At 36.5% G+C, this 24,817-nt stretch overlaps 1 protein-coding gene across 1 annotated transcript in view; it reads left to right on the top strand.

The window, feature by feature from the left end:
* Positions 1-1,092: 1,092 nt before the first annotated feature.
* Positions 1,093-24,817, top strand: part of LOC105223628 (uncharacterized) — a 45,829-nt gene continuing 22,104 nt past the window's right edge. The window contains exons 1-4 of the mRNA XM_011201387.4: positions 1,093-2,220; positions 11,732-12,415; positions 12,917-13,021; positions 13,126-13,229. Of these exons, the coding sequence (XP_011199689.4) occupies positions 1,671-2,220; positions 11,732-12,415; positions 12,917-13,021; positions 13,126-13,229 (1,443 nt within the window). The 5' untranslated portion in view covers positions 1,093-1,670. The remainder of the gene's footprint in view (positions 2,221-11,731; positions 12,416-12,916; positions 13,022-13,125; positions 13,230-24,817) is intronic.

Raw genomic sequence — 24,817 nt, 5'->3', positions numbered from 1 at the left:
CATCCGATTTGAACAAAATTTTCCTCCTGGTCTTTCTTAGGGAGTGGTGGTCCTCCTCTTCCCCTGCTTCCTCCGGTGGGTACTTAGTCAAATACTCTAGTCCTGGAGTGTTTTCATCCATTCGGACGACATGACTTAGTTTCTTAATTCGCTGAACTTTGTCAATGTCGTCGTATATCTCGTACAACTCGTCGTTCCAAGAACTGTGGTATTCGCCGTTGCCAATGCGTAAAGGACCATTAATCTTCCGACTCATTAATTTTGGACGATGGAACCATGTGTAGGAGTTCGAGGATATGAGGAAAGTCCTCTGAGTGCTATTCACTTGAAAGTGGCCAAAAACGTTTCTTTTAGGTACATATAGCTCAAGCAGCTCACGAATCCGGTCTTAGACCAACTATCCTCTGGGTAGCCAAAAACATACGTTTGGGAGCGAGATAAAGTGAGTAAGCGAATCATCCCTCCTCAGGCTTTTAATTTAAAAATATTTTTAAAACCTCTTATTATGAGAATACTTATCAATTAAGAATCAAAAATAAAATTTTAAATTTGTATAATATTTTTTTTTTAATTCTTCAAAAAAACTTTTTTTCTAATTTAAGAACAAATAAACAAATTTTTTATAAATTATTTTATTTCTACACACGCACTCACAGCCTCGACCATAAGCCATTAAGTGAAATAACGATATTTGCAGGAGCGCCATCATCACACATTCCGCCCTCTCACACATCACACAGCACGAGGAGCAGAGGGAAATCTCACACATCCAAATATTGTTATATCCACTTTACAAGAAAATTAATATTTTATTGTTATAACACACGAATAAAATCAAATCAAATCATAACAACAACACCAACAATGCCAAAAGTAAAAGCAACAGGAGCAACAACAGCGCACAGCTATTATGCAACAACAAGCAAAAGTCGAACGACCATAAAGAGGTTACCTTAACTGCCACACAAATAAATAAAATACATAAACAATTACATAAATGTATTAAGTGCGCAAGTACATAATGGACAGAAGGCGCCGCGCTGCAGAAGAGTGTTGCATAAAGCATATACACATACATGTGGCATGTGGCACTTGCCACCGCCAAACACACACACACATACGTACACGCACACTAATAAAGCTGCAGCACTGCGGGCAGGAGAAATAGACCAACCACCGTTCAGCAACCCTTAACTAACTGGCATCCTGCCAACAACACCACCGAGCGCCAGCGAGCCATTGTGCGTCGTCCTACAGAGGCAGTCAGTCAACCAAACAGCATTCACGCGCAACTCGAAGTCAACGCATCCAATATGGTTTCAGTACTAATTTAGTCCTTTTCGCAGCAGCACGGCTTCCGCAAACGGTTTCTTCTTCTTCTTCAAAGCATTGTAGCGGACGCGTAGCGTAATAGACGTGGTCTCGTTAGTACCGCGCGATTCGTGTGTTCCTTGGTCATGCCAGCAGTGATGCTGAACGACAAAATACAGTTAGATAATACCGAAAACCCCGTGCGCTCGCCTTGTGCCTGCCTTCTATAATTATTAATCCGCTAACCGAGTCCAAATCGAACTCAGAATACAATTAAATTGTTGTTATTGGCCTAACGCGCGCTTATTGCGATACCGACGCGGTTTTACCGTATGTAACGGCCTCAAGGCGTCACAAAAATGTTGCTTAGCCGTAGTTCCGCGCTTACTGCAACACACGAAGAAGACTCAGCGCCAAACGGTAATACAATCGACCAATCGTACGATCGTTTAGTGGACAATATGGAGGGCGTAAGAAACGGACATAGTCCAGCCGACGGCGGCCGTATCGGTGAACGTGTAGAGTTGTGTTGCAATCGTTGTGGTAATTTCGCACAAATCATGAATACGAAAAATTATAACAGTGACGAAATGTTGCGACGCGAAAACAATTTTAAATGTGATAAGTGTTGTCATTTGAGTGTTGTGAATGGTGGCAGTGAAAGTGTTGATAGTGTGGAGGACGATGAAGACGAGCCGGACATCGGTATCGATGACGATATGGATGATGCCGAACTGGATCCAGAACGTGATGATGAAATGGATCTGCATGAAAGTGAGGCGCTCCGGTTGCCGAAAGTCGAGGAGAAAGAGACAACGATTTTGAAGGATAACAACACAAAACCGATATTGAAATTTAGTGTTTCGGCGATTTTAGGTGACACACGTGAAGGTGTGAGAGTGAGAAACGGTAAGCACTTTATTAAAATTGCCGATAATTATTTTGAATCTCATAGTACTTAAGACAAGTTTTATGCTATGTATGATGTAATATTTTAAGACACCGTTATAATTATATTGAAATATCACAAATGAGAAGAAAAACACTTAAAGTAGTAAATATGAGATATTACTTTGACAACAGCAAATATAAAAAAGAGAGGAAATATGGAATAATTTTAATTGACAAAGTTTCAAGTTAGTGTTATCTGCTAAGCTTGATTACACTTCCTTCGATTAGTATTTAATGACGATAATTAATAGCTTGAGGTTTCTTTGTGCAAAATTTTGCACTCAAAGCTGTAAGAAAAATAATAACCACTAAGTTAACAACTTTTTAACATACGTTTTGGAGATTCCAACTTCATAAATATGCCTTTCTTAAAGTTCAACCTTTCGGTTTAGTAATTTATACAATTAGAAACACCAAAACTTCTGTAGACCAATCTTATACTTAATATGTTCCAAAATAAGCGAACTCCTTCGCCCTTAAACATTTTTGAAGTATTCCTGATTTGGTTTTCTTAAGGTTTATCTGTGAATTAAGTGTTTAGAAAATGCAGTGGACTTCACAAATTTTCAAATCTTAATTATAATTTTTTTTTAAGTTTTGGAGAAGAGACAACTTTCTTCTTAGCGTTTACTACAGCCAGCTTAGGAAGTTTGAAGTTAGAAACGAATAGACAATTTTCACTTTGCAGGGATTCAACCTATATGGATTTATTTGATACAACTAACTTTATAAAAATCCTCTGTCCTATCTCTTATTTCGCTTCTATTCTCCGTGATAATGAGTGAAGAGTTTTTTCGTATCGGCCGAATTAGTTTTAGAGACTGCTAATAAGTTTGACTAGCCCCAATAATCCTCAATTAGGAATTCACTCGAACAGCTAAGGCGGTCTGTCCTTTGTATGATGCTTGCACGTTTGTCTGTATGTCGCACCGTTTCGACGGATGCGATGCAGGTTGTGTTAGGTGCACCCTCTCTTGACCTGATTGTCATACATCGCGCTTTTGCATTCACGCTCAGAGGGAGCTTGAGTGTGCCATTGCTGCGGCATTACTGGATTTCCGATGATGACGTGGAGAGCGAGGGATATCTAGGAAGTAAGAGACTTATAGATTATAGGGGCAGGTTTAAGTGGCACGATCGGTTGGACAACAGCCTAGCGGCCGGGTAACTTACAAGAATTTCCGGCACATTAGGTTTGTTGGGGTTAACCCAGACTTCAGATGACTGTCTGAGTCTGGATTTTCTGCTGACGCAACATGGACCTCTGAATGCATTTTTGCATCAGAGGCACCTATCTAATAGATCGGGGTGTTTGTATGCAGCGCAAGTCGAGGATTTGGTAAATTTTTTTCAGAATGTCCGAGGTACTCTGACATTAGAGTCTGGTCTTGGATTGCCGAATAGTTAGAGTCGTTTGCATGTGAATTGTTTAGTCGGCAAAGGCGTTTAACTGGGTATTACAGTTCGTTTCTTGTGGCAAAAATGTGTGCGTGTAATGTATATCAATCCAGAAAAGTATGGCAGCTCAACTGGTAGTAGTTTCGACTACCAGGTCTGACTGGAGACTTAATTGTGGTACCACGGGGAGTAGAAGCTCTTAGAGTTTGCTCCAACTGGCTCATGCGGACTGAGCCCTTGGCGAGTATCGTAGGGGATGTGTTTAAAACCCGAATGATTGAAAAACTGAAACTTTGTTTGTTTAGTATGGAGTTGAATTACAACCGGCTGACGGACCCAAAGTATGGTAGGGGTTTTAGTTGGGCCTCGAACGCTACCAAGGTGGTTATTGTGTCCATTCCACACTGCCACTCTGGGCCATACAGGTGCTGGTTGTTTATGAACGCTTACAGAGCTAGAACCGAGAAGAACAGCGGATCGCTGACTCTCGACTGAATTTGGAAAATGCTGTCTTTTCAGGCAACCTAGACTGGTTTGGTTGGCAACCTAACTGAATCTTTACGAAATTCGTTTTTGCCAAATGTGAAATTTTTAACAGCTTTCTAAAATTCCATTTCGACAGAGGTTTATTAAAGCGATGTCTTTAAATGCTTTGAATGTTTTTCTGTCGATAAATGCAAAAAAATGGAGGTTTCATTTAAAATAAATATTTAAAGAGATGATATGGTAATTCTTGTTGTAAAGATAATTGTATTTTTTTGGCTAAATTAAGTATAAATATTGAGGTAAGTGTTGGTATTTGGTATATAATTGCTACTTTGCAATTTGGTTCTCAACCAGTTTTGGCTAGCTCATTAACACAATTTTGCTGATTTTTAGACGTGATTGATATATTTTCTGTAGTATTATCTCAAAATCTAGGTATGTATGTGTGCATAAGTTTTGAATATGACATGCTGAATGCAGTGATTCAATGTGTTTCTAAAAAGAACTCATCTGCTTCTTAATTCCATTTGAGTTCGAATAAAATTTTCGGCCAATTAAACGCAATAAAAAAGCAACGGAACTAATTTGCCTGCACCTAATACCAAATACAAACAAATCCTTTTCAAAAAATTAAATACATTTGGTAGCAACACTTCACCCTCGGCGAGCAATGAATCGAATAGTTGGGCGCTTGGGATAATATTGCAACAGTTCATTATAATAAGTAGATACAAACAGTTATTTTGGTTGCACTTAATAGTTTTGCGCTTTAGACTTGGTCGCCGGATTAGCCGCTTCAATTTTTATTCAAACTACAATGCCATCTCTCCAGGTTAAGACCGCTGCGCTTTTGTTGTCTTTCGATTTTGTTTTTCATTTAGGGCCATAAGCCCGCTGGGATGGAGGCTGTAATAACAACTCGCACTCCTAATCATGTTTAAATTATTGCGTGCGCTATGTTATTGCGTTTGCTCATAAATCCTCCAATGAAAACACAACCAAAGTAACCAAAGCAAATTCGTATAACCAGTTCCGATTCCTAAGCACTTCCGACAACTGTATGGGGCGCTGCTGTTATGCACCTCTTGCTTGGCTATATGTATCATATATGAGTGCTCGTGTTGTGGTCGCTTGCTTTGGTGGTTAATTTGCCGTTCCTGTTCTTGTTAGTGTACTCCTTTGCCAACCCGCCAGTTGCTACTTTTTTAAGGTCTCAACAAAAGGAGGCGTAACGAATTATCTATCACTCATTGTGTCTTTTTATCCGGCAGCATTTCGAATGCCGGAATTATTGTTTCCTTTATGTTGGCATTATTTTTTTATTGTTGTCATTATACGCAGATAATATTATATACGTTTGTTTTGTTTTTGTTTTTAACGTTTTTTCGCTCTTCTGTGCCGGTAGTTTTGTCAGGCAAATCTGTGGGCTGGACGAGTTGAGATTAATTGGTATTGCATGTGTTTTATTGAATTTTGCGCAATAAATTTCAATGATTATTTGCAATGATTCTCGTGAATTTGGCAAGTTCTCACCAAGGAAAAATACAGTCGCGTGCCATTAGCAGTTGCAAGGGATTTTACTTGCGTTAAATGGGTTCATGATTTTTACCCAAAGTATGTAATTTTTCATAACTATCTGGAAAATTAAAAAACTGAAAGTGCTAAGGTTTTTTGGAAGTGATTAATATTTAGTCAAGTAATGTAATCTCATGTTACTTCAACGAAAGAAAGTTTCATCTGTTTATTCCTCTTCGTCAGAGAATACCATTGGTTCGTCAAAGACGTCCATCTAAGTACTTGAAGATATTGTTTGCATCTACGTTAAAGATGGAGACAAGTAAAGATTAAATACGCCAAATGTTACAGCTTTTCTTCGATAAAGGCGAAAACAACAGTCATTCGACAGAATCAGACTGAGTATTCTCCGATCTAAGCTTCAAAACATACGAGTGTAAATGATGATGTTACACAGAACAGAACTCTGAATACAGCTGACTCATGAATAAATGGAACTTCGTGAATCCATTAAACATAGCCAAGACGATGAACTCATCAGACCATTTAGAGGTTTCCCACGATTTTGAAGAAAAAATAAAGAAAGGTAAAATTAATTGGGCATTTATTTTTTGAAGAGTCTCTTTCAAATGTTGGCCGCTGCTACCCCTCAGATGATCCATCAGTTCAGTCCGATTTTCGATTACTGGTTCGAACATTTCGCAGTGTGTTCGCTTAGAAGGTTGTGTGAAAGAGGTAAATGTGTAAATTGTATTCTAAGACTTGGATTAAAAGAAATCACTGTCTTCATTCAAAAAAATATGCACCGTATAGCGACAACTTTGCATTTTTTTTGCTGTTGATGGGATCAGAGTCCCATATTTTTGAACACTGATTCTTATGTAAAATTTAACGAGGAATCGAATGGAAAAGTCAATTTTGAAAAAAAGTTGGTGGAAAAGCACAAAAAAACGGATTTTTTGGAAAATAATGTTTTTTTTTGGATTTTGAGCGTCAACTTTGAATTTTTTTTGCTGTTCATGGGATCAGAGTCCCATATTTTTGAACACTGATTCTTATGTAAAATTTAACGAGGAATCGAATAGAAAAGTCAATTTTGAAAAAAAAAGTGGGGGAAGAGCACAAAAAGCGGAATTTTTGGAAAAAACATGGTTTTTTTGGATTTTGAAATTTTTTTGGATTCTGAAAATATTTTTATCAGAAAGCTGAGATTTTTTTACATAAAAATGGATAACTTCAAAATTTTTTTCACTCAATTTTGAGGTCGTTAAAAAATAAAAGAAAAAGTCATTTTTTTGTTTGATCTCAATTTGAAGTGCGCTCCAAAAATCAATGGACAACTTTGACCACTAAAAAGTTTACAGATATTCTTATTTTATTCTATATTATGATATTCTAAAGCTTCGTCAAAATCGGAGAACCACGGGTACAAAACCATGTCGCCAATTGATGGAATGGCCCATTTTCTTCACTGCGCGCTGGATGTGGTCTATTCGATCGAATATTATTCAATAATGAATGCAGGGTCTTAAGATGGGTGATGGTCTTGCGAATAGTATTATCATTATTATACATCATATATGATGTTTCCAAAAGCAAACTAGAAATAATTTTTCCAATGGCTGTTGTTTGTTGCTCGATTTCAAATTTATAACAATATACAAATATGCATAAATCATGCTATCCTTTATACCTCCACAAATACATCAGCAGCCATTCATTAGCCGTTAAAAGGATCCACCACAAGTCTAAGTCAACGCTTTACAATTTTGAAGTGTCAAGTTGCAAAACCATTATAATTATTAAGCCAAACAAACAATAACACTTGACAGGATATAAAGCGTTCAAAACCATATGAGCACTTTTGCATATTTTCATATATTCAACACATACACCTACAAATATATTCACAGGCATTCAACATATTGTGAATGTTTGCGTTTATAAAATGTGTGATTCACACTTCGAGGCATTAAAATTCCGACGCTTTGAAGTTAAGCGGGTAAAACGTGGCAGGAGAACACTTCCGGCGCAGTCACCCACACACAATTGTACTCATACACACATACTCAAAGCCATCACCTCAAGTGACGCCATTATGTGGCATTGTGTGAAAACTTTTCAAGTCTTTAGAGCTTTCTCTAATTAAACAGCCGAAAACAAAAGCAGCAACAACAAAAATAAAGGGTGCTTGAATTAACAAACGCACCAAAGAGCAAATGTGGATGTGCACACATACAAACAAAATTTCACATTTTATTATGCATATTATACGATGTCTACACTCACGAACTGCTGTAAGACGCGTCAACAGCGATTGGTTGTGCGAAACCACATGCATTCATACGAGTATACATGTAAAGGGTGTATGTTAATAAAAGGTGTATTTCTCAATTTCAATTTAAACAGTTTCCTTTATGAAAAGGAAGTAGTTCTAAAGAAAGATGCATTAACTGTTTTAAAACTGGTCTGAAATGGGTCCAGAAAGGTGCTCTTAAATCTCTTCATGTTTAAATATATCTATGAAATTTATTTATTAGACGCTTATGAGTTGATAGTCAGTGGCATGCAGTTCTGTCTCAACATAAAATAGGTAAAATATTTTTTCTACTATTCGGAAAAATTTTTTGATAAATTTATTGTTTTTTTATTCGAATGCTTTTGAAAGTTTTAGACAACGAAAAACATACCTAAAACAAAAGAATGGTTACCGACATACAAGTACTTTTATATCCTACAACATTATTGGCTACAATTCAAAAGATGAAGACATTTAGGGGCTAACGAAATGTCTTCTAGTATATCTCTAAAAAAGTTTTCTTTCATACTCCCAGACTTTTATCCAAATATGATCCATACGTCAACCTACCTAGAAGGTAAGTAAGGTAGTTTTTCTTTGGAAAATGGGCACTCATATGTCAATCCTCTGGTAAATGGAAAGCTGTCAGAGAAGCGCCAGTTCTAATTATAATAAAACTAAGACATACTACAGAGTATATTAGACCTCAGTCAGTCCGTATGAGAGATGAGATTTAAAGTCCTTTTCTCTTCGATGAAGTAATACTTAACCTGGTGGTTCCGTGGGCGAGATTCGGGTTGGGGGTAAGTTTTAGCGGATTAAAGTTCCGGCATTCGATGTATACATACTATGAAAAAGACATTTGTATGTTTGATCAACACCTTCGAGCAAGGTAAACATTTTTTTATTAATCCCTAGCCTATTAAAAAGAGTAACGGTAAATATTTGTTGCTGAGTTGAGTGTTAACTACAAGAAAAAAGTTGCGGACTGTAGCAATATGCAACATAATTTTCGAAGTTAGATCTATTGTTATTATTTTCTGATTTCAAATTTAAGTAAAAATTTACATAGAAAGGTATTCTGTCATTTAACGCTGTTTCCTTGGTCTAGTCTACTAATTGGTTTCAAAAGTATTTTTATTTAATTTTTTAATCGAGGACGAACAGCAACAGTTCCGAGTACACTCAGCTATGCTAGCTATATTTGTAGGGGTTCAAGTGATACCCGAAGCAAACAGTTGCGATTATAGTTATGATACAATCCAGCATATTCTTTCCAAAATTATACTCTTTGCGAGTACTAAAATATACATTGTTATATGATGTTGGTTATATAGCTTAATTTTCGCAGGATATTGGTTTCATTCTTGGTATTGTTTCGAACGAACTTCGTCTACTAACGTTTTACCGTCGGGTATTTTTATACACACATCTAAACATTCCTATATCCTCAAACAAATTCAGCTTCATTCTTCGCGTCGCCTACACATGTGATACTTGCATTGCAGCGGGGATACCGCTTGTGATTTTAATTCGATTAGACAGAAACAATTAACGTATTAACGCCTCTTTAGTGCCACTGCCGAGGCCTGCTTGTTTGTAATGTGTTTTCCACATGCGCTTGCACCTCACATGTGCATTTCGATAAGCAGCTGTGTGTGTGCAAATGTGCGGTTTTGAATTTTAGTTTAGTTGGCAGCTTATTTTACGCCACGTTTAATCTTTTGCTAACCGCTATTTTAACAAGGATGTTTCACTTACCTCCCAAGGGCATACATACGAATATATTTGTATGTAAGTGAATACAAATTGGTGTGACTTGACTTTATGTGAAATTTAATGCTTGGCATTTGTGCGCTAATGAGTTTTATGCTTCAGTTAAAAGCTTTTTGGTGTAATTTTTTTTTTAATTTTTTAACAGATAGAACCAAAAATATAAAATATTGGAATGTATTTCAACATTCGCAGAATATATGTTAATAAAAAATCGAATATAAAACTAACTGAAAAGAGTTCTTACTGTCTTTGTTAGCTTTATTAAGTATGTTTTGAGAATTGTAATTTTTCTAGTGTAGAAAATAGGTAATATCTACTAAATATTGAAAATGATACTTGCCGCCAATAAAACCAGTATCCATAGGATATTTCTTTCATCCTAGAAAAAGAAGAAAAAATCGAAACTCAAAAGGTGTCATATACGATGAGGTACTTATCAAAATCCGGGCAATATGGATATGTAAATCACACATTTAGAGTTTTTTAAGCTTATCCATAAAAAGGAGAGTCCTGCGTAGAAGTTCACGCAACTGAGGAAAGTTCTCTGAGCGCCAATGACATGGGATTCTTTCACATATGGCTCAAGCAGCTTACGACTTCCGGTCATGGACCAGGTATCCTCTGGATAGCCAAAAATCAGCCCTTCGAAGGCGAGCTAAAGTGAGAAAGCGAAACATATTTCCCAGGGTTGTGCGCTGCGTTTGAGACCTGCCACGTAAAAAACATCGTCAATGAAATCCCCGCACAACGAATATGGCTGTGTAAACTAACATTGAGCAATACCAAAAGATCATCAGGTACGGAAAGGACCTCACCGAGCCGTTCCATACCAAACTTCAAACTTTCAAATACTATCTATCGTTCGACTTCTTCAATCTGCTCCTGGAGAAAATAATTCGAGCTGCAAAGCTGAATAGAGAAGGTACAAACTTCTATAAAAGTATACAATAATATTGATTGGCCTCAACAACCGCACCGTTAAATCTGCTTTCGACTGAATAAAAAAGCAAAGCAAATAGGTCTGATAGTGAACGAGGGCAAAACGAAATATCTCCAATCATGAAATAAACAGTCGTCGCACTCTCAATTAGGCTCCCATGTGCCTATTGACAATCATGACTTTGAAGTTGTAGATAATAATATTCATCTTTTAGCTAGCATTAACACTAACAGCTACGTCAGCCTCGAAAGCCATCGCAGAATAACTCTGCCAATAGGTGCTACTTCGGACTGAGTAGGCAATTGAGAAGTAAAGTCCTCTCTCGAAATCTATTGGATGTTTAAACATTAGAGGACTTGATGAGACGGCAGGGAACATTCTCAAATAATTCTGTGAAATTCTGCTAAGTTGTTCGAATCAAAATCCAGGTCCATTTTTGTACTCGTAAGACGACCGATTTTATCGTTTAAAGACACAATGTTTTTGGTAATCTGATATAATTACTGACGACCGTACATACTCTATGTATTAGGAAACACTTTTCCAAATACTAAAGAGAGACAACTGTGAGATACAAACATCTAGGAATCTAACCAGTGTTTTGCAGATTCTGAGCTCATAAGAATTTTGCTTACAATGGTAAAACATTATTGGGGTACTCACAACCCTTCGTAAAGCATCGTAAAATCATAAAATTGTAACTTTTTACATTTGCTTAAAAAATTGTTGTTGGATTACATACAAAAATGAGTTTACACAGTTATAATTTCCAATGCTATGCCTTCGAATCGTTATAACTTATAACTTTATGAGACTTGTGAAAACCCTATATGCATATTTGATTTTAGATACCTCTCTCTCGCTTAGTTTTAAAACTCTATGATGATTTCTGAATTTTACCGAAACTTTATAGATTCGGTTATATTTCGATTACGTTTTAGAGTGTTTTTAAGATAATTGGCTAATATTTACTGTAGCAAATATTTGACATTTATATATTTGTATAATATACATTATTAAATAAATCTTTCCTTCTCTTCTTCCTCTCCCCACAGAATTCATTCAGCCGCAGCATATTTGGCCTTACTTACAACAAAACTTCATACATCATACACACTTTCCGCATCCTGCATTTCTGACACACCATCCACACACGCATCCACTAACACATGCACACCACCCCCACCTGGCACACCATCCACACCTGCCGCCACATCAGCTGAACACCATCGGCGCCGCCAACGGCAATAGTTGTCAGCCGCAAACCGCAGCGTCGTCGTCATCACCGGGCAGCACCATCAGTGATAGCGACAATCACTCCACCGGCACCGGCGGCAGTGGTAGTGGCAGCAACAGCAACAACAACAACAGCAGCAATAACATCGCCAATACAATCGATGGTCGACCATACGAAGGTGGTGTTGTTGGTGGTCACAATGATTGCGGCAATGTGCTCGAAGATAATAATAATCGAAGACTAAACTTGTCGGCGTTGGCGCAGGAGAAACAACAGCAGCAGCAACAACAACAGCAAATGGCGCCATCACACCTGCAATCGCCAGCACATCAACTACAAGCACACATGCCGCCACACCATTCACCATTGCCCGGCCAAGCGGCTGGTCATCAAGTGATAGCGAAACCATTGCCGAGCCGGCCGACGCCATTCCTGCCACATAGCTTGCAACATCCGCATTTGCATTCACTGTTGGCGCACTGCAGAAATCCCTACATGAGTGGTGAGTTGGTGTTGTTATTTTGTGTGTTGATATTGTTGTATAATTGTATATTGTTGCTGTAATGTGTTGTTGTTGTATTGAATTATTGTTGTAATGTAACCGACTGGATGTGCGGTTTTATGCCTGCATTTATATGTATGTGTGTGTATCAGTTCATAGTAGGGGCTACATAACTGTTGTGGGCACTTGCCACATTTTGTGGCATGCCGGTAATAGAATTTGACTAATGTCCGCAACTGGTATTGTTGTGTTGTTGCACTTGTCAACACATTGTCGCACGCACATTCACACATTTGTGCAGTGTGTGGCATGCAACAATTAATTGCAACAGTATTCTAATGCAGCAACAAGCTCCCACTGCGCGCTGCTATGCGCCTCCACTACTACAAACCACGCACACATACTTCTTGTTGTAATGTTAATGCATTTCCCACGCACTTCCGTTTCCGCCACAAAACGTAATTCTCACATTATTGCAACTCTCTCACTCTCTCCTTGCAGTTGGTGCACAAGTGTTTCCCCTGCCACCGGGTCAAGGCTTCCCTTGGGCGCATTCGACGCGTGGCAAGCCTCGTCGAGGTATGATGCGTCGTGCCGTATTCTCCGGTAAGTGTTGGGCCATTACTTGCCGTCTAAATAACTGTACATTAATTCACACGTCTGTGGTCATTTTGATTTACGTGTTGTTGTTTATTGTTATTGTTGCACAGATTCTCAGCGCAAAGGTTTGGAGAAACGATTTCAACAACAGAAATACATAAGCAAGCCGGATCGCAAGAAATTGGCCGAAAGACTGGGCCTGAAGGACTCTCAGGTTAGTAGCGAACATAAGTAATCGAAGTAATTACGTAATTAAAATACCAATGTCAATTTATTGCGAATATTTAAATGGCAATTATTGACGTTTCTGTGAATCACATTTGAGTTCACAATTAAAATGTCATAAATACGTAAATTACACGTGCAAGTAACCTTGTTTACATATGATTACTTTGTAATCGTCGTAAGCATTACATATATGTAGGGTATGCAGTAATATCGTAACTATAACACACTTGATTGAGCACTTGGCAAACAAATTATTCAACATTTCTTTTTAATTGAAAAGGCCAAAAGCTAAGACTTAATTACTTAGTTAGTTTTAATTACGAATGAAATCCTATAATTTTCTGGATCACATATTATCCCATTATATGCTTCAAATGATTGTAATGATATGCCATAATGGCTGGGTGTTGATTGAAAAACAAATACAATTCATTGGAACTCCATATTTGTATATAAAAATTATTTAACGACACACATTATTTTCTCATTTACTCATTATTCATTAATTCTTAATAATGCTATTGCGTTTCGATAAAGATCTGCTCTACATAAAGTGTGATTCATAAAAAATTTGCTTTATAAAAATTCAAAAAGATGAAAGACCTACGACTAGTTCAGCCGAAAAATCAGATATTATTATCTCAATATTTGTGGAATATGAACAGCCTTCGATTCATGAAGCTTAAGAGAGTAGAGTAGAGTCGAAACTTATACCAGCTGTTCAAGCAAACTGAGAACAACTGCGGTCTTATATCTTCCTCTCTAGTATCTTTGTTTTCCATAAAGTTTTTTAATGTCCTTTCTTCAATCTTTATTTACTAAAACCAATTGTCTAAGTTCTAGAGTCTGATGCAAAAAAATTCAAAATCACGTCTAATTAAATATTCAACCAATCCGACCGCTAGTGTAGCCATTGTTTTTTAGTTCCCTAAGTGGGGTTAATGTCATCATAAGATTCGGAGTATTCTTACATTTTCTGCTGAGTTTATATAAAATGCAAAATTTTTGAGCAACATGCAAGCATTTAGACTTTACATATCCTCACAGAAAAAAGTCTATGTGTGTGATATCGACTTTCCACGGTTTTCGTGTACACTCTCTGCTACGGCGGCTATATTTTCTTCACTGCGTGCTGGTCGCGGTTTATTCGATCAAATATTATGAAATAAAGAATGCAGGGTCTCAAGATGGGTGATGGTGTTGAGAAGAGTATGTTCAGTAACCAATTATGTTGGCTATAAGTTAAGCGAAGCACGCGAAACACATTCTTTACAGCAAGTGAATTTTTGTAATAAAGTTGAACGATTTGTAAAAGTTCACACGTAAGTCTTTCCACGATTAAATGCCAAACAATACTGAACAAAAATGACATGACAGCTTGACACGACACACGCGCAATCTGGCGAAAAAAAGCTATTGAAAAAAGTACCTCTACAGAATTTATTTTTGATTTTTTTTTACCATTTATAGATCGCAGTAAAGTCGTTTTATATGCTGATATCGTCGAGTTATTACGATGAGTGTGATGTGATAATTAGAGTATGATTTTTTGCTCATTTATAATGAAAATTACCTTGAACTCTTTGTCTCATTAGAAGGAATTTCGGCAGAAAAACAAGAAGAAGCGTTAACTTCGGCAATCTATACCAACTTTGGCGAGATACCATGTTAAATAAACAGTATTTCAAGAAAGAACCTGTCTGTATCTCAAAATTTTAAGGACTAGTTCGCGTATATAAAATCCCCAGCCTACCATATAAAACACATTTTTGGACAAAATTCGTTTTTTTTTTTATTCAACATAGTTTCCTTCCATGGTAATGTTCTGATTATAGCGACCATCTAAATTTTCGATAACATTTTTGTAGTTCAATTTATCTTTTGCTTCATAATAGCTCTCATATTCCGCGGTCACCTCTTTATTCGACTTAAGGGAGTATTCTAGTCTAGAAGCATGAATTTCAGATAATTTTTAAAGTGTCGTAAAAAAAGGCAATTAATATTTTTACTATCCATTTTTTATTAGTTATTTGTTTATTTTAGAAGAGTGCAGAAAAAAATTAATTACTAAAAAAAAGTAAAAAATTTCAAAAATTATGAGCTGACGAAGTGGGGGTCTCTCAAAATTTCCACGTGACCATACCTATGATTTCAACCCTCCTAGTTATCTGAAACCAAAACAAAAGATTATTAATCTAGAATAATGTCGCAATGGCCGGAACTATGGAAAAGTGGGGAAAATTTTTTTCACAAAATAATAAAAATAAATGGGGATGGGGCTAGTTCCAACCATAGACAAGCCTATAAAGAAGACTCTATAAAAATTTCAAGCTAATCGGTCCAGTAGATCCTGAGAAATCCTGGGTATCGTTCCGAAAAAGTCAGTTTTGAGAAAACGCGTTTAAAGTTTCCTTATGTCTTTTGTTCGATTAGTTCCGGCCGAACTAGTTTGGATGCCGGGTCAGAAAAATGCCTATATCTCCGAAAATAATTTGAATTTTGAACAGAACAGAATACCGCCTTAAATTTCTTCTCAATGAGTATTCTTTTGAAATCCGAGAACAGGAAGTAGTAGCTGGGGGCCTGGATCTGCAGAATAAGGTAAATAAGGAGATGCGGAAGCAATTCGAAGCCCAATTCATAGATTTTTGCCATCGTTTTCAATGGTTCGCGAGACGATGCAAGGCCTCAACTTTCTTTTTTTCTTTAAATGCTACCGGCGGCCCAATAATGCTATTAAATAGTTGCTGTTGATGGTGCTTTCGTTTTTTAGCCATTTCATTTTTTTTTTTGTGTTTTCAGTTAACTTTGATTTCATTTGAGGTTCTTAAATATTCTTATTCCTATAAAAATGAGTCCAACGACTACTATGCTCCTATCAAAAGTCATTGTCCTCAGGATAAGTGAAAGCGTCTCACATTCTACCAGTATAACGGCAATGTATATTTACATAAAAAATAAACACATTTGCCTTTATTTACCATTTTCCTATTGATTTAGTCCACATATAGAGTTGCCATTTACGCATGCATATTTAATATGAATAATTATTTGTTTTATTTGTTTGCTCAATTTGTATAAATATTCTAGTTTATTTTTAATTTTTATTCCACACGCCATTTCGCAACGGCACATGCCGCCATAATGGCTGTTGTTGGTAGAAAGAAATTCATGCGATATTTACTCTTTATGAGGGTTGTAAGCACATAACTGTTGTTGGGCTTTGTTAACTCTCACAGCTTTTTGGGCGCCACCCAATTCTCAAATGCGCAGTCGCTTATCCTTCCACAAACACACACACGCACTCTTAAATGTGGAACGGATATATACATACATAACTACATATACATATAGTAAATACAAGTAATTATATGTATGTATATATCTGTGTAAGTATACATTGAGAGCACAGCATAAAGAGTCATTCACAAAGCGGACAATAAAGGACTATGAAGACATTATTTAAATTAATTGAGGTACATAATAGCCATACATACAGTATATATAAGTGACTTATATGAATTTAAAGCGGCATATCTATTAGTATATACTTTGAAAGCTATCAAATAGTTCTTAGCGGAAGTAAATAGAAATGAATATTTTAAGATTATAAATTTTAGTTTTATTCCGAAATATGTAAAATGAATATAATACGGTTCTATTATAGTTCCTTACTGAGATAATGGTAATTTAAACTTTAAGGTCTTATTCTTATGGGTATAAGAATACAAGATAATGACAAAGACACATAAATTCCTGTGAACTTAAAGAGGTTTTTCCGCATAAAAGTCATGTTTTACTCGCTCTTTTAGTTAGACCAAAGTCAAAATAAAATAAAAACCATAAAAACAATTTTGAAAAATATTGGTATTTATTTCCAGCACAAAATGCTTTTATATCCATCTATTTGACCCAGCTTTGCTCCAACTTCTCAATTCGACGGTGTTAATTTCCTCATTTAATTAAAATTTCTCACCGTCACATTACTTTTTCAAATTTGAAAAAAGAGGAAGTTCCAAATCTAGAGAATATCAAGGATTGATCAGAAGTTTGTAATTCCATTGCCAAGGCAACGATGTAAGCCAGGACACTTTTACGATTGAAAAACTCTTTTTTTCGTTAAATGTGGTCATGTTTATATAATTCGACGCCGAATTAGTCCAAATAGATACCATGACCACTTTGACCTTGTCTAGATAACCGATGTGGATCAGACCTGGTAAATCTCAGAAAACGGTGGGCAAGGTTCTCAAGCCTCTTTTGAATAAGATTCGCTGAATGAGGTCCACTATTTCGACAGTAATGAATCGGCGCAGTACCCACATCGGATAGCTGTCAACCAGGGTCACTCACTGCACCAAAGTGGACTTATCGTTGCGGTTTTTGAAGTTTTACACCAACTTTCACCGTTACTCCGTTTACGAAAATATACTATATAATATTGTACAAGAACTTGAAATAAAATACCTCTTAGCAGATTAAATAAAAAAAGGGTTTTAGACAGAATTTGATTATTGGAAAAAATGTATTTCTCTTTCTTTACAGACACTAACAGCTCGGATTTTAGCGAAATTATTCTCCAAAAAAGCAGCAGGTCTGGTTAGATTAAGAGGTCGATCCGAGGGGATCTTACTTTTATAGAAGGCTGGTCCGTTGTGGTATCGGAAAATTCTTATATACAGGACCATTAGTCCCTTCTTCTTCTTCTTTAATGGCGTAGACACCGCTTACGTGGTTATATTTTTTTTTTTTTTTTATTTTATTAAAGCTTACATAATAAACAAATTATTATACAAACTAAAGTACGCAGCGCTAGCATCATAGGGTTTCGGCTGAGGTTATAGCCGAGTTCTTCTTTTCGCAATGTGACGAATACGATATTCGCCGTGGCCAACGCGCAAGGCACCATAAGTTTTTCGCAGAACCTTTCTCTTGAAAACTCGTAATGTCGACTCATCATAAGTCCCTTACAGATCGATAAAGTGTTATAAGATTATCACAAATTTGTTGAGATGGCCAATACCAGTTTCTGCGATGTCTTCTAGTTCGCTGACGGTAAGATTACTGAGATGTTTCAGTCTTAGTATTGCAAAAGCTGAACAATGCGGCAGAAAGTGCTCGGATGTTTCCACTTCACACCTACAACTTTGACAACTTTTTAGCCTTACCTAGAGATCTCCTACGATTGCGGCAAGATGAACGCTGCTCAGTGCAAGTAATTTGTAGTGAATCTCCGTTCTACTCTATGCTTGAAGGATAAAAGTAGCTGGTCGTTGACCAGCGTCTGCTAAGCGGGCATACATAAGACACCAATGGAAATCCAACTCGGCTCCATTTCAATGTGAGCATAGCAAGGGTGACCCCTCTGACTAGCTCATCTACTTTGCAGTTTCTGCTGTGAAATTTTGCAGCTTGTTGGTGCCAATCTTTTAAAAAATGGTGTAATTGCTCATTAGTTAGGAAAGTAGTAAATTTATATAAATCTTCAATTTTTTTTACGTTCTGATTTATCCTCAAAGAAGCAACAATATAGAGTAATCTCAAAAGTATACAGTTGAAGAAGTTTAAAGTAAAAATGCATATGTAGAGTTTTGTCGGTTGTCCGAAGAGCGGACCCACTAACCCTAATATGGAAGCTCGCAATAACTCAAGAGGTTCACTCGAGCAAGGAGACAATATTTATGGTTTTTAAAAGAAGAAAAACTCAGTCATACAGAAAGGTCAACACTGACTCTAAATGTAGTAAGCACATTAGAAAATAAAAGTATTAAATTTTTCCAAACCCGAAAATACTCAGTTTCTAACCAACAGACAAAAAATTTTTGCATTTTTATCGACATCCAAAAATATATAAAACGACAAATAAAATGTTGCCAACTCTCACTCCATATATTAAAAATCACACATTCGCGCTGTTAGCAAAAACAACGCCGGCAACTGTAAAAAATCGATGAACACCAGTCATCACAATGCTGTTCCGGCAGGCACACAATACCAGAGTTGCAGAAAATAAAATTCCAACGGCAATATTTGGTGTGAGGAAAACTTTTTCCATTTTCACAGCGACTTAATTCCATTGTCAAGGAATTCATAAAATGTCTGCCAACGCATATCATTAGCGACAGACGAACGTAATCAAATCGTAAAATTAATGAAATTAGTTTGAGGTGCCAATTTTTTGTGCAATTTTATTTCTCTTGCCGTGCTCTCTTCCCCTCTATCTACCAGTATTTGGCGCTCTAAATGAGTTTTCACTTTTATCATTATTTTTTGTCTTTCTTTCTAGCGAAGCGCTGATGTGTACTGCTTAACCCAACTGATTGTCAGATTGTCTTTCAATAAATAATTTTTTTTTGTTTGTGCGTTTTCTTTCCATGCCGAAATCTGGGCGTGGGATTGCTTAATTTGCGTAACAATTTCGTTGTAACAATGTTGTGTTGCCATTTGACAATTCACTGCTGTCAAAATGTAATCGATCACAACTCAATTGATTTCGTTTACTATAAATTCATATAGGAAATGTCACATGATCAGCTAGTCTTGAAGGTAGATACGTTGTTTGTGTGTATGTGGACATACATATGTACATATATGTGTATCCTTTAATGATTCTGCTGCTTACTGTATGCTAGTTGACGACGTCACGCCAATTTGTCACCACAATTATGTCAGTTGCCCGAAAAAGAGATTCATCAAAATTTCATATGATCGCTTAAGCGTGTCCAATTGTCATCGATCCATCAACTTTTTACTTAATGATCTTATAATGTGGCGAAATAATGTGGTAATCTAGCAATGAGTTCATTCATACGGAAATCCAGCTGATGTGTTGACGAATTTCCGTTATATATGTTTTATTGTGAGATTACATGATATTTTCGGGTAGTTAAATAAATAAACGCAGATGTACATAGGCTGATAGAACAGGCTAGTTTCTAGAGTCTTAAGATACGTTTTTGCAAGAGATTCAATAAGTTGATGTTACAATGTCTATGTTATAAATAAGTAAACGTCACGGAAGGATTAACTTAAGCCGACCAATCTTACAGTAAAATTTTCATTTTTCTTATATTGACTATCACGAAGCAACTACAAGTAATTGCTACCAATTAGTCGAACTTTTCTCTTAGATTTTCATCAGTCAATATTACCATCTCATTATATGGTTTCTCCATTATTTTATTAGTTCCATATAAATGCTCCGCTGTTTCTGATAGTAGTTTCCTTTTTCAATATTGGAGCAACAAACGGTGTAAGAACAAGTATTTACAAAACGATGGCTGTACAGTACATTCCTAAACGGATACAAACATTGTGGAAGGTGTTTAAAGGTGCATTCGATAAGAGCTGAAGGTTTGATTTTTTTAACTTTATTTCAAAACACTGGATACAAAACTATCGCATTTATCGCATTTTTACCGAACATTTTGACTTAAAAAGTTGTATGTATGGTTTGTTCCGCACAAATTGACTGAGGACCAAAAATTGCTCACATTCAAAGGACGATTATTTTAACAAAAATCACATTTTAACCATTAACCACTCCCCTTATTCGCCTGATATGGCCCAGTGCGACTTCTTCCTTTTCGGAAAAATGCATTTGCTCATGAAAGGAAAGCGTTATGCAGATGTAGAGGCCATTCAAAAGGCTTGCACCGGCATACTGGCGGCCATACCGGCCAACGAGCTAAAACACTCATTCGACATGCTTTTGGACCGCGCAAAAAGCTGTATTGAAGCAGAAAGACACTATTTTAAATAAAATAAATTGATTTTGCCGAAAAAAAACATTTCTTCTGTTTTTTTTTAAGTCCTGTTTACTTTGGAACGCACCTTGTATATTAGAGGAGTTCTAGGTCATATGGAGCAATTATTTGAGTATAAGAGGGCGTCACTAATCGTGTTCCAATAACGATGAAAATGAAAAAAAATATAGGAGCAATTTTGAAAACATATTTGGAATTAAAAATATCCGATAACTGTTACACAATTTAGATCTGGGACCACCACCAATATAAATAAAGAAAAATATAGCAACTATATGTATAACGTAATCTGAAAGTGTAATATGCTAATATGCTATAGTGATCCGATCTGAAGAAATGGTACGGAGATTTTACCGTTTCCTCAAATAATAGCCTACGCTGAATTTCGTGAGGAAATGTCGTCAAATAAAAAAATGATCCATACAAGAACTTGATTCCGATCATCCAGTTTGTATGTCAGCTATATGCTATAGTGGTCCGATAACAGCGGAGGAGTCTTGTTTTGGTTTCTGCTAGCTGAGATTGAATATGGTTTTGAGTTGTACGAAAACTAAAAACATCCTTTAATTCTAGATTGGGTTCTCAATTGTGGAAATGACTAGGTAAGGAAATGTGTCTGGTATAGCCAATTTTTATGTAATATGAGTCCTTCCGACATTGGTTAAACTTAGTATAGGCAGTTGTTGAATAATAGGTACTACCTTACAGGCTTAGCCTTATAGACAGACTGGACGTTTCCACATTAACTATTAAAATTTAATTATTTTAAGTTAGAGCGGTAAATTTCTTACGACAGTATGAGTTTTCCAATTTATAATGACTTTTTTATTGAATTTTAAAACTAAGAAAAAATGTCCTAAAATATTCAAACTTTAATGGTTAATATCACTTGAACGGATAGGTTTAGGAAAAAAGAGAGATAATTTTTAGAGCAGTCAATTTCTTATAAAATCTTTCAAAAGTTCTTATCTGATAATTAGAAAATATAAGAAAACTGTAATAAGGCGGAGATCCTTCCAATTATAATAAAAAGTTCATACTTAGATCTTTCGGAATTCGAGAATAAAAACAAATACTATAATAGAAAATCGCTTTATTGATTTTAAAAATATTCTCTATTAGGATCTATACACTTTTGCATGCGTTTGAACCAACTGTCGAAGCACTTTTGCCACTCTGATTGAGGTATTTCCAAACCATGTGTTCTGAACGCATCAATTGGCTCTGTAGGTGTCGAATAACGTTGACCTCTTAGTTTATTTTTTTACGTAAGAGAATAATAAAAATCATTTGGTGCCAAGTCACGATTATACGGTTGAATACTCATCAAATCGATGCAGTTGTTTCAGACGATGCGTAAGAGCGCGCATTGCCGTGGTGAAATCTTCGGTAGCTGGTTTTCCTGAGTTTTTGAAAAACAACCGGTAAAGAAATGGTTGTGAATCACTCCGAACTAACTGTTCTACGATGTTTTAGTGATATGGTCCGGTTTTTCCAAAAAAACAGTGCTTTTGTTTCATTCGACTCATTTTGAAACACCCAATCAGTCGACTAGTGCTTACTTTCTGGCTCATACGTATAAATCCACGATTAATCACTAATCACGTTTTCAAAGACGTTTTTCGAAACTCCGCAGTCGTAATTTATTAACTTCTCACCCGACTAATCGACACAAGTCTTTTTTTGAGAGTTTGATAAATTGTATGGGATTCAACGTGGTAAAATTTTTCTACACTAAAATGTTCATGCAATATTGGATGTATGCTAGTCCCACTAATGCCTATAGTTGTGTCATTATTACGATGGATCATGTGAGGATCCTACAATATCAGTCTGCGTGAAGCATCAGTATTTTCCGAAACAACAACTGATTTTGGATGACCTTCACGAAATTCGGTTTGAAGTGATCTACGGCATTGATTGTATTCACCATACGGTCGATATACACTGATCCTTAAGAGCCAAAAATTTAATTAAGTTCATCGATGCACTGTTGCTGAGTTAATCAGTTGCAGTTTAAGTGTAAATGCTGACGTCATATTTTTATCCCAACTATTAACAAAATGATATAATATTAGTAGATTAAAATAATTCCGAATTCCTAAGAAACACTTTAATGATTTAACAATTTATAATCATCATGTAATAAAAGAAGCATATAATTAATTACATCGAATGATTAGCATTCTTGATTAGTTATTCCATTACAAGTATTGCAGCGCATATGCTTCCTGATAATTGTTTATGGAAACGTTAACACTGCACATTGGAAGCACGGTCATATTGGTTACCAACCGAAAGCCGCTTGAATCCTTGAACCCGGCCATTTGATTGACCCACCAATAATTGGCAATAATACTAAAATGTTTATTAACCGCAATAATGGACCGAGTGTGCGTGCATACGTCAGCAGCAACGACAACAAAGGCAAGCATTGCAAATAGCCAGAAGCCGTTAAGCTGGTTGTTAGGGTCGAGTGGCTCACCTCCGACACTCACTGCGATTGCCATTTAACGAACAACAAGTGAAATATTACCGTAAACGAGCTTAACATATAATTGCATGCAAATACATATATAAATATAAATATATATTTTATGTAAATATATACATATGATACATAAACAAATATAGCGTCACCTAAAATGCAAAACAACGTATCAAAAAAAAATCGAAACTGAGTTTTTTATTACTTACGATTCACTACATCATATTAAAAATATGTGTGCATCAAATTTTAGGCTTCCGCTATCAGATATAACCAATATGTAACCAATACATAACCAATATATAACCATTTATCATAACCATTTTATAACCAAAACTCAAATTTTGATGTTAAGTTATTTTGCATTTTAGTCGACGATATACATATATATTTACACATGCATATAGACCAGTGTTCAGAGGTGGGCAGTAAAATACCGGTATTCAGTCGCTGCATTTAAGTTATCATAATTCTAGGTGACGCTAAACAATACAACAAATGCAAAAATAAAGCAAAAGCAACAAAAGCAAATGCAAATTGTTGTAATTAGCGGTTAATTATTGTGTATACGCGCATTAGGAAGTTGACCGCCCAGTCAATGTGAGTGGCGATGGACAACAAGGCGGTCGCTTATGAAGCAAAATAAATAAACAACAACAAATGGAAAATTTGCAATGCAATAAAAATGAAATTGTGAAATATTTGCAAGTCACCCATCTAATCTGCTGCAGTTTGCTCACTAACTCGAACAATGTAAGCAAATGAGTAGTTTGAGGTCAACAATGACCGTTACACGCAACTTGCAACGCGTCTATCAGCAGCGTTTTGCCTGCCTGGCCGGGCCGACAGCCACTTCGCGTTGAGTGCGTTTGTAAAAATGCCATTTAACGCCGCAATAAACGTTGCAATAATACTCTCGAAATGATGAATCACCTGAGTGCTGCACCGTTTGTCAAAATCTGCGGCCAGCATCATGCAACGGCCACCACAGCCAGTGCACTGCCGGCTGACCACGATGCAGGCCCCACGCTCTTCTACAGCAGTCAATATGTGCGTGTTTTGTCATTGTCACTTATGTATTGTTGTTGTTTTTTTTGTTGGGGCTGCTGCATGTTGCTCCGCGAAATGCGCAACAAAAGTGAAATTGCAACGCTTGGCGGAGAGGCGACACAACAATGCGTTGAAAAATGTGAGGCACTCCAACCGCGGGCGCAAAGTGTTGCATACAAATAGGCACACAACCGCAGTTTACTGCATTTTTTGACTTATGGCGCATTCTACGCTTTTTTATACCGACGGACAATTGCTGCTGTTTTCTGG

Source organism: Bactrocera dorsalis, chromosome 5 (assembly GCF_023373825.1).
Source record: "Bactrocera dorsalis isolate Fly_Bdor chromosome 5, ASM2337382v1, whole genome shotgun sequence".
In the NCBI taxonomy this organism is placed as follows: domain Eukaryota; kingdom Metazoa; phylum Arthropoda; class Insecta; order Diptera; family Tephritidae; genus Bactrocera; species Bactrocera dorsalis.
Note: the sequence above shows the minus strand (reverse complement) of the source record. Positions and strands in the feature narration are given on the sequence as shown.